Source organism: Rhinolophus sinicus, chromosome 5 (genome assembly GCF_057876585.1).
Source record: "Rhinolophus sinicus isolate RSI-liver-muscle chromosome 5, RSI-T2T, whole genome shotgun sequence".
Classification (NCBI taxonomy): Eukaryota; Metazoa; Chordata; class Mammalia; order Chiroptera; family Rhinolophidae; genus Rhinolophus; species Rhinolophus sinicus.
Window position 1 is genome coordinate 88163630 of NC_142505.1, and position 11572 is coordinate 88175201.

General features: G+C 34.7%; 1 protein-coding gene across 1 annotated transcript; it reads left to right on the forward strand.

Annotated features, from left to right (window-relative positions):
* Positions 1-1079: 1079 nt before the first annotated feature.
* MARCOL (MARCO like) lies at positions 1080-9046 on the forward strand. The gene is made up of 4 exons (XM_088798901.1): positions 1080-1166; positions 5013-5842; positions 7767-7888; positions 8871-9046. The coding sequence occupies exons 1-4, from the start codon at positions 1118-1120 to the stop codon at positions 8914-8916; spliced, it is 1047 nt and encodes a 348-aa protein (XP_088655027.1). The 5' UTR covers positions 1080-1117; the 3' UTR covers positions 8917-9046.
* The last annotated feature ends 2526 nt before the right edge of the window (positions 9047-11572 follow it).

The following is an 11572-nucleotide window of genomic DNA, read 5'->3' on the forward strand; positions in this document are numbered from 1 at the left end:
CCCTAAATCTGAGGATCGTAGAATTGGAAGGGATTGTAAGAATCATCTAGTTCACCTCTCTTCCCAAAGCTAAATTTTCTTTAGAATTCAAAAATGTTTACCCTGCACTTTCTTATATTAGAACTAGTTCTGCCATGTGGAACTAACCAGATCAAATAATAACTTCTTTCTCCATGCTAATGCCCTTCAGATGATGAATGTAATGTCAATATCACTCTAACTCTGTTATTTATTTAAGCTTATATTTCTTACTGCCATCAACCTACTTTATCCTCTATGGCCTATGGACCTCACTTTATCAAGGTCATCTTCTTTTGGACATGTTGCAATTAATTCAAATTTCTCTTATATGGGGAAGCCAATCTTGAACACAATATTCTAATGTTTTATAACATTGAGTTTATGACTAAAAATCCCTAGGTGATTTTCACATGAGCTTCTGTTTGGCATAATAGCTTGAGGCAAGAAGGCCATTAGTGTAATGTTATTCTCAAACATGAGATCTATTGTTCCTGTTACCTCATAAAAATACATTACCCATCATCATTCCCCATTAGATGCATTCATCACTTACTAATGACCAATATTCAATGCAGTTTTACTTGCTTTTAAAATATAATTTGAGGTAAATAATTGGCACATAATTTATAAATAATTGGCACAGAGAAAGGTCATGGGAATCTCTACTATGGACATATAAACTCACAGGGTCAATAACACTACTGACTAAAGTGATCTCTTAACAGTACAAAAGTGAACACAATCTACAATTTTACCACATGGGTTTCACCATTTTTATTTTTGTTTTTTGAAGAAGATGTCTGATGGAAGCATATTAAAATTTGGATATTTATGGGAGTTAGGGCGTGATGCTAATTTTAAAAATGACAATCCACTCAAGAAACAATACTTTCTGGTTTGCGAAAGTTACTCTGTAATTTTTTTTTTTTTTTTTTTTTTTTTTTTTTAAGCACAATGACAGTGTTTAGCAATTAGGGTGGAGAATTTTTCAAATATATAACATGGTGGTGATCAGCATGGTTTATTCAGGAAGTATCTACTGAAGAATTACCCTTAACTCCAACCAGCAACTGAGTCTGAAACAACTGGCTCTAACATGAAGGCTTTCATTTTCCTTCTCTTCATGTTCTTGGCCATGTTCTCAGGTAAGAAAAGTTACATTCATGACTTTTCTCCCAACTCTCAAAGGCAAGAATTAGAAATGTTGAGTGATTCAGTAATACTTTGTCAGAAAATTTAAAAATGGGAAGTATTTATCAGACAGAGAAGTGGAAGAAGGTAATTTCAGACAAGAAATTTAAAAACAGTGACCGGGTAAGACAACAATGAAAAGCTTGTGAGGCTAAGGAGAAACAGAGGCAAGGGAATGGGAAAAGCAAGATATTAGACTGTAAAGAAAATTCAGTCCGAAAGGATTATGAGAGGTTTTCAATATTCAATTTCATGATCCTTAAAGGTTTTGTGTGATGATACAGGGCTGTATGGTCAAATACAAAGGGGTTCAAACCCTGGCGTTTCAATTTCCTACTCAGATGCTTTGGGGTAACTTATTTAACTTATTTTCTCAAACTCAGAATGGAAATAATTTAGCTAGTATTAGCCACTATTACTTGAGTTCTTCTTAGGTATCTATTAGTCAACATATTTCTCTCTATTCCTTACCTCAATACAGTTAGGTTGTCTGTTTTCAGAGATGTAAATTTCCAGCTAGCAATGTAAATTTTTCAAGATAATGAATGACACAGATAATACACTTTTCAAGGTAATAAATTATGATAAATGAAACCTATTCCAATTTGTCTCTAAATTTTGACCTCCTACTTGACCATTTGTTCTTATATCTAGTGAAAGGAAATAATTAAAGTGCCTATGACCCTCAGCTGCTTATAGTTGGAACAGAATAAATAGTAGTTCTATTCTCATTGAAAGCATTGCAATTGTTTTCAGATTGTTGGGAACAGGGGGAATCAGACACATTCTGTTAAGAAGTATCAGTCTGTAGTGATATTAAAAATGGATTAGATGTGAGAAAAGTTGTACAGAGATGCCATTTAGGGAGCTGTTGAGAAACAGAGATAAAAAATAAGAATATAGAGCTAAGTGGTAGAACGGGAGAAAGGAGGAAAAAAACTATAGTAAAATCTAAATACAACTGTATCTAGATTTTACTATAGTTCTGGCATAGTAATGGACTCTTTAAACATATATATATATATAATCATATATATATACGATTATATATGTAATCGTATATATATGTATGTATATATGTGTGTACATATATGTATGTATATATACATATATGTGTATATACACACATATATGTGTGTGTATATATATATGTGTGTGTGTGTGTGTGTGTATATATATATATATATATATATATATATATATATATATATATATATACGTTTTACAGGGGAAAAAGCATATAGATAAAATCCCTTACTAGAACTTGTATGTTTCATGATGGCAAGTACCATATCGCTTGTGAACTTCAGTGCCTTGCAAAATGACATTTGATTTTTATTCAGCAGGCATTTACTGATGAAAGAAAGTATATTAATACCACATGTAGTGGTTATGTGGATTTGAAGGGTGAAGAAGAGAGAGGAATCAGGAATGTCTATTATAATACATGTGTACAGCAATGCCAAGTTATGTATTTAGAGTTTATAAAATCAGAAGAGAAAAATACAAAACAAAAGCTGAAGATAATTATTTTATAAAATTTTAAATTAAAAAATAGATGTTTTAACCACATTCTGATAACTTAATTATCTTTTTTACCAAAAAATTTTACCCCTGGCTTTTAACCTACAAATTTATTTATGTTAAAAAAAGGGTGTATTTCTAGAATTTTCATTAAATTATGATTTGTAATAGTAAAAGAGGGAAATAAGCTAGTGAATCATTGCTGGAAGACTGGTTAAATAAATTACTGTAAACTTAACAAATGAGATAGTATTTGTTGGGGACTCAGCCATTGGGGACTCTATATGTATTGATATAGAGACAGTCTCATTTTATTGTCAAGGGAGAAATTAAGGACTAGAACAGTGTGTACAGAGTGCTACCAATTGTGTGAAAAATGCATTTAAATATGTTTGTAAATGCAAAGAATATCTCTGGAATAATACAGAAAGCCCTGGTCAATGTAACTGTATCCTAAGTAGAGAAATGGAGGGATTGGGAAAGAAGAGAAAGCGAAAGTTACTTTAAACTGTTTACCATTTTGCATCTTTAGGATTTGATACAATTTGCTTGTATGACTTGGTATCATTAAAAACTAAACAACAACAACAACAAAATAGCTAAACCAATTTCTTTTCTTTTTCATTTCACCCACATCTTTAGTTTAATTGATTACTACTTGGAGTTAGTTCCCATTAATGAACAATGTTTGGCTCTTAGAACTCATGCATATACTCATCATGTAGCTGAAAATAATTCTTATCCATTTTTCTGGCTGTAGCCTATACTTGTTATATGTCACCTCCTCCAGGAAGGAGAAATGATGCCCTACTTCCTGCTATGTTGATTCTGGGTCTATTGTCTCCTACTCACCTTATAACAGTGATACTGCTACTATAAATTCCTATTTGCTTGTTTACACCCACTATTAGACTTCACAGTTTATTGAGGGTAAAACCATAAAGGCCTGTTCACAGTTGTATCTCGATCTTACTATAGTTCTGGAATAGTAATTGAGTATACATACGTGTGTGTGTGTGTGTGTGTGTGTGTGTATATATATGTGTGTGTGTATTTGTGAATTGAATGAATGGCCATAGACCCTACCCCATGCTATATCACAGTTTAGTAAACCCAGTTACCAACTGCTAAACTCTTGTGGCTGGGCTAAGACCTGAACCATCGGCAATGTAGTATACCATAGCATGCTCAATGGATAACAATTAATGATGCGTTTGATTTTAGTTAAATTTACTTGAAGGCACAAGTGTGTACATTCCTGGAAATACAAAACAGGGCAATTGCAAATGCAAGTGAAACCCTGGTTTTGGAACCATCCACACTGAAAAGATTTAAGGTTGTATAAATTGAAAAAATTACCAAGGAAGCCCATGAAGAGAAAAAAAGAGTAAGTCTGAATAAAACTTTTCAGGAAATCCCAAATTAAGACAGTGGTGGACTAAAGAGGAATCATCAAACGAAAAAGGCCAGGAGGCCAAAAATAAACCCTCGTACCAAACCAAGTACAAGAAAAGCATAAGACCCAATGGAATACCATGGTACTTAACAGCTCTAAAATCATTCCATTTGCTTATTCACTGTCTTCTAGACCATACTCATTTTGGAATAGAATCTGAATAAATCATATCTATATCTATCTATCTCTATACATACATATATATGATATTATATATAATATTATATATATTATAATAGTATAATAAATCTAATATTTTATGTAAGTATATATGTGTATGAGCGTGTATATGTATGTATGTATATACATATAGATATCTACAGAAAGCATATATAGAGATGGAGAAGAGAATATGCAAACAGGGCTCATGCTTGACAGCTTTTACATCTGGGAAATTGATGATGACATCTTCTGTAGAGTGAGGTTGGAAATATAGGAAAGGGTTCTGTGATGTGGAGAAAGTTTGTAATAGGCATTGATGAGAGTCTGTTTAACTAATCAGAAAATCATTAAAAGAAATTTGGAGTAGTATGAAGACCCAGTTCAAATAATTCAGACTTTGATTTAGAAATGGGGCAAGCTGCCTTGACCCCAATGTTTTTGGAAACCATTTAATATAGTCATGAAAAAAAAAAATGGAGGAACCAAAAAATTCGAATTATAGAAAGCAATGGCAAGAGTCTGTCTTGAGGTATGGTTTAAAAAAAAAAATCAAAGAATCATTAAATACATGCTATATCTTGGGATTAATGCTGTTGATTTTAAATTCCTGAAGTTAAAAAACTTTATTTTTAATTTTGTGCTTATGATTACATTCCAGTGTCTTCAACCCAGACTTTGAAAACAAGTGTTATTAAACTACAAGAGGGTCCAGGACCTGTAATTATCCCAGAGAGCAAAAGTGAAACTAACCCTCATGAAGGACAAAAGGAATCTAATAAGCAAGGAGGTAGCAACACACAAAGAAAATTAGGGACCTTTGTTCATCAAAGACAAGAAGGGTATTCTAACAAGCCAGGGAAACTAGGGAGTTTTATTCAGCAAGGGAAGCCAAGAATTTTTAATCAGCCTGGGAGTCTGCAAGAGAATTCAGGAAAATCTAACCAAAAAGGTAATCCAGAAGTTTCTAATGAGCAAGGAAAACCAGGATCTTCTAGCCAGCAAGGACAGCCAGAGTCATCTAGCCAGCAAGGGGGTTCAAAGATATCTAGCCAGCAAGGAGAAGCAGGATCTTCTAGCCAACAAGGAAAACCAGGATCTTCTAGCCAGCAAGGAAAGCCAGGATCTTCTAGCCAGCAAGGAAAACCAGGATCTTCTAGCCAGCAAGGAAAACCAGGGTCTTCTAGCCAGCAAGGAAAACCAGGATCTTCTAACCAGCAAGGAGAGCCAGGGTCCTCTAGCCAGCAAGGGGGTTCAAAGTTATCTAGCCAGCAAGGGAAATTAGAATCTTTTGGCCAGCAGGGGGGTTCAGGGTCTTCTAGCCAGCAAGGAAAACCAGGATCTTCTAGCCAGCAAAGGAAGTCAAGATCTCCTGGCCTGCAAAGGGGTTCAGGATCATCTAGCCAACAAGGAAAACCAAGATCTTTTCATAATCAAGAAGGAGGAAAAAATGTAGGCACCTCTTTGGATGGCAATATGATGGAGATTCAGGTTTGTGTTAATTTCTTTTTTTTTTCCCTTCAGCCAACTTACCTTAGCCATTCTATTTTCCAAATCTTGAAATGTTTAACAGAACACACTGTACTGATGATAAACACTTTGCATTGATTCAACAAAAGGAGAGGGAATTTGGATGTGGTTATTTTCATATATCTATTATATGATCATTAGTGTGTATCATGGTCCTCCATTCTATCTCTCATTTCCTTCTACTGTTTTCCACTCAAGCCTTTCTACTTATACTGAACTAGCTCAAACCCTCATCAACTGAGCCCCATCCTCACCAGATTTAATGTTCATGCTCATTTCCATCCCGTCCATAATCTACAAATCACTCAGGTGGTATTTCTAAAGCACCAACCTGATCTGATCTATCACTCCTCTGATAAAAGTTCCGTATTTGTAACACAGTACCTAGAAGATAAAATCTGAACTCCTGAGCATAGCATTTAAGATTTTTCATGATGAAACCCCATGTCCTTGATTGGATATGATTGGACATTCATGGTATTCTTGTTCACGCATGCATCACCCACACCATACAGAATCCTTTGATGTTCCACAAATGTATTTCTAATACTAATGATGTCCTAGATCCTGGAATGTACCTTATTGCTTGCAATTGATTGTCTGCCTATTCAGTTAGAGAATGAACACCTTAAAGAAAGTACCATTTCTGTTCAAACCTGTATCCCCAGATCCTAGAATAAGATAGAATGGGTTCTCTTGAACTATTTGTCAGATGAATGACTAGAGACCTGATATTTGGGAGTCATCACTGCAAACAGGTGCACAGCCATGATTCCTGTATTCCCTTCTGAGTCCTGTTGTGCTTTGCTTTCACTTGCCAGTTTGTTTCCAACTTCTAGCTTCCTAATTTCATTTAACAATGATTCTGGATATTCCACTTGATACATCCAAAAGTGTCTTCTAGAACACTTTCTTCATCTCATTGTCATACTGGGACTTCATTTTGTACCTCATAACTGGTCATTCTTCAATACCCTTTCAAATGAAAGCTGTCTGTCCCTCTTGGTCTTTATGGGTCAGCTGGCATGAAGTAGTAATCTCTCAGAAACATCCCTGCCATCCAGTCCATAAAGCCACCACAAGGTTTCTGAGCATTTATATTGTCACTTAAAATTTCTCAATTTTATATTCTCTTCTAAAACCGGGGTGGTAACCCTGTCCATTTCACAGAGTGTGTGGGAATGAAAGTGATGGGTTAGTATGAAGAGGGTGGTAAACTCTAGATCAATGGAAAAGACTGAGATATTTGTTCATCTTTTTTGGCTCCAAGAAGAATAAGCCTCTCATGGAAGATCCTCACCATTTCATTTTTGTTCTCACCTGCTAGTCAAAGATTCTTTATGTTCACAGGCTTCTGCCACACTATAATTTGATTCTGAGAAAATGTTTCAGGTGCTACTTAACTGAATTCTGCAACTACCTTCTGCCTCATTTTCTTTCATGGGACAAGGAAAAAGAAAGGTTCAATACTTTATGATCATATGTGTTTTGTATTTGCCAGTATGACTTTTCCCTAATTATCATTTCCTTGGGTAGGGGAAGGCTTATCTATAAAGGATTAGAGGCATTCTGACATGTAGGAAAGCAGGGGCTCTAAAATCAGATAACTCAGGGTTTGAATCCAAGCTTAGGTATTTAATCCATATATGGTCTTGGACTTGTCGCTTAAGTGCATTATATGCCTGGGACTATACAATGGGGCAAATTACACTGTTCTTTCAGTAGTGTTGCATGGATTCAATGAAAATACAAACGATCAACAAAATGATTGAGTTAGTACAATACTTAATCAATAATAAATGAGCAATAAATATTTGGGTTATTACAATATCAGAATTAAATTGTGCTCCTCATATTAACTTAATGGTCTTTCACATTACTACAGACACACAATGCCAGCAGCAAGAACCCACCTGAATATACAAATTGTCACTCTATCTATCAGCCAGTCTGTGGTTCTGATGGGAAAACCTATGGTAACCAGTGTATATTTAATGAAGCAAAAAGGTAAGAGGACTTTATGTTTCTCTGGATCAGAAGGTACTATTCTGATCAAAGGAAATAAAAGGACATTTTTCTCTGTGTCTCTAGTTTTCTCTTAGTAGTGTTTTGGGTATTTGTCCAAAAAAACCCATAGCATAATACTTAACCTTTGAACAGTAATTCAGTCATTTTCTGAGGGGATGCAATATATGCAGCTATTGAAGTAGGAGTAAATTTATTATTGAGTCATTCGTTTATCAAATATTCCTTAAACACCTACTATGTATGCGGCATTGCTATAAGTACTGGAGGGAGGTAAGGTGATGAGCAAAACACACAGAATTTCCTGTTTCCATGGAGCTTTCATTTTTTTCCAATAGAAGACATCAAACAAAATCTATTAGAGGATAAACAGGACTATGAATCCCCTAGGTCCCTAAGTGCTAACTATTAAAATATATTTTAAACTTAAATAACAATATTCAAGGTTGGATTTGGTGATCCATGCAAATCTTTAAGAGTTACACTCTGTTTATCTATAAGAAATAAGATGATTATGTGGCTGTTTAAAATTAGAACATGTGACTAAGAAAGAGTTCGATATCTTATTTTTCAAAATTAACGAATGTCCATCTATGAAGGTAGGAATAAGGTAAAACATTATACCTCTCTTGTTTTTGAAAGTTCCATAATTTATTAAGTGCTTGGTAAATCGTTATTGCATAAATAAATAAATGTTCAAGGAAAGTGTCCCCTGTAGTCATGAAAGTTAGAATTGGAAGGGACATTAGACACCGATTCTCTTATTTTATAGATAAGGCACCTGGCCCAAGGATGAGAAAGGACTGGCACAAAGTGCACAGATATTCAGAGCTGTCACTGTGAAACAGGCAAACCAGAGCCTAGGCCTGTTTTTTCCCATGTGATTTTTAAATAATCATATTTTCTCTCTGTGGTGATGTCACAAGTACTTGGTCCTTGATTTCTCTCATTATCTTGTTTTCAGGTTGAGTAATGGAAAACTGAGTCTGAATCATAAGGGGAAATGCTAAGCATTTACAGCAACCAAATTACCTGGAACTTCCAAATCCACTTTCACTTCTCTTTAAACAACGGATTTCCCTGGTAGACCCACTGAGGTCAGCAAGTTTTACAGATATGATGGATCCTACATTATTTTCAAGTTTGTTCCACTATGAATAAAGTCAGTTCCAGAGTTGCTTCTGATTTCTGGGATTGTTTATTTTCTAGACTTTCACAAACCTTCTGTCTATGATCTATCTTTTCCCAAAGTGCCATAATCGTTAATACTTTAGGACCTATAGTAGCAATTTGTAAATCCTCATATAAAAATCTCAGGATTGTATAAAAAAATAAAGATTCCCCACTTTAGAAAGATTGATGCTGTGGTCTGTGGTACAGCTAAAGAAAGTGCAGTTTTAAATCACATTCTAGGTATTTCTAATGAAGGGACACCTAATATGAAACCGATTTAAGATTTTTTAAGGATCCATTGATTGGCCTTCAGAGGATCCTGGAACCACATGCAAAATAAATTATCTGTGTACCTTTTACTTTAGAGTGTCCAAAACTTCCATCAAATTCTTAAAGGGATATATCAGCATAGATTTTAAAACCATTTATCTACAAATATTGAAATGTAGAAATGTAATGTATTAATTTGAAGTTGTGTTTTAAGTCTAGCATAGTCTAAAACCCAGATTTAGAAAGATCTCACCAGGATATTAATCATATTGGTTAGCAACATGGGGCTCAAGAAAGGGAACAAGACCTGACAGATGGTAAGGTCAGAGCTGGTAAAAAAGAATGGTTTAATGAAAATGACATTAGAGAGATTGAACAAGATCTGGAGGTCGATGATGAATGCAAATACTTTTATATCCAAGGAATCCCTATTTAACAGTAAGGAATTCAGACAGCAATTTATGTCTGGAATATACGAATCCAACACAACAAATGTTAACAGGAAAGCAGACAATGGAATAGGGCACATGGTCCAGATCAAAGTGTAGAGAGAAGCTGGAGTATCAGACAGAGTAAGTGGTTAAACATAAGGAGAAGGAAACATAACAGTAGCACAGTGTATTATGGAGAGTTATAGTCTTAAAAAGCGAGGAAGAAAAAATGCAGAAAGCTATAGTTGAGAGAAATCCAGGTCATTGAAACACATATTATGAAAAGCATTCAATTCTACATCTAACTGGCAATGAATAAAACTCAGAGATCAAGTCTGGAATCTCCTTGTGCATCTGGTTCATGGAATATAAGGACTGAGCTGGAAATTCAATCCCAAACTCAAATTGACAGAATCTAAATAAACTCTGCTCTGTGTCAGTCCAGGCCCAACACCCTAAGGCTGTTTCCTTACAATCTGACTTAAACGAAGATTAAACAGAGTGGAATGAATGAGCTCTGAGCAAATTGCCTCACATAGTAAGAAGTAAATAAATTATTTTGAAATTAATATGTGCTCAGAGGAAGAATAGAATTTAATTCTGAAAACCACCTCAGGACGTAATCAATTACTGTTGAAGTTAAATAAGTTAGTTTAGTTGAATTCAATTTATTTACACGTCTAGCACACAATACAATTTAGACTGAACATAGAGCTCAGCCTACAGACACACTGATTACACTGCATAGACAGAATTTCTAACTTTTTCTTAACTACTTAAAGATAAAAGATGAAGTAATGAAGTTCTATATTTACCCAGACTTTTTGTACGTACACATAACAAAACTAGCTATTTCTGTATGTTTCACCATCAGAATTATCTCAGGAAAGTATTCTGTGGTTCAAGCCACAACTGAATATGTTCACTACAATGAGGCTGTACTGTTAAAGAGGCATTTGGTAACAATCACATGAAAAGACATTGATAGGGTCTTTCAAACATACAGTAAGCATCTTGAGGGAGAATATTTTAGCCTTTTTTGTATACACAGAAGGGACTTAGATAAGATTGTTTTAATGAATGAATCAATGAATGATGAGTTCAGGAGAGTACCAGAGAAACAGGTATTAAACTCCTTTTAAGCTGTAATTTAGGCATGACAGCCTTTTCTTTTCCAATTCTGGAAATTTCCATGATTCCTCCAAACAAGTTTTTTGTATATTTCATCCTCTCAGAAACTCAACCATCCGACACCCTACCTTGTCTATTTAAGTTTTAATCTTTGTTTAGCACTTTAAGTATACTTTATTCGGAGAGAACTTCCCTGTTGATACCTGCTTTCTTCCTTGAAACATAGTATATCACCCTATAAATATGCAATGTACTTTCCCTTCATAACATAGGTAACTTGTAATTGCATGCATTATTGATTGAAATCTGCCTCCCCTACACCATTGTAAGCTGGATAAAGGCACTGTGTCTGATTCCTTTGGCAGGAACTAGTCCTAGCACAGATATTCTAACCTTCCTTTAAGGTTACTGCTTTGACCTATGGGTTACTTAGAAGTGTTTTGTTTAGTCTTCACATGTTTGGAAACTTTCCAGATATTGTCTATTAGTGATTTCTAATTTAAGTTTATTGGTACAAAAATATACTTTGAATGGCTTGATCCACTTTAATATTGTGTATCTTGCTTTTAATGCTCCAAATGCAGTCTATCCTGGTATATAATCTGTTTACAATTAAAAAGAATGATTATTCTGCAGTTGTTAGGTTACGTGTTCTATAAAT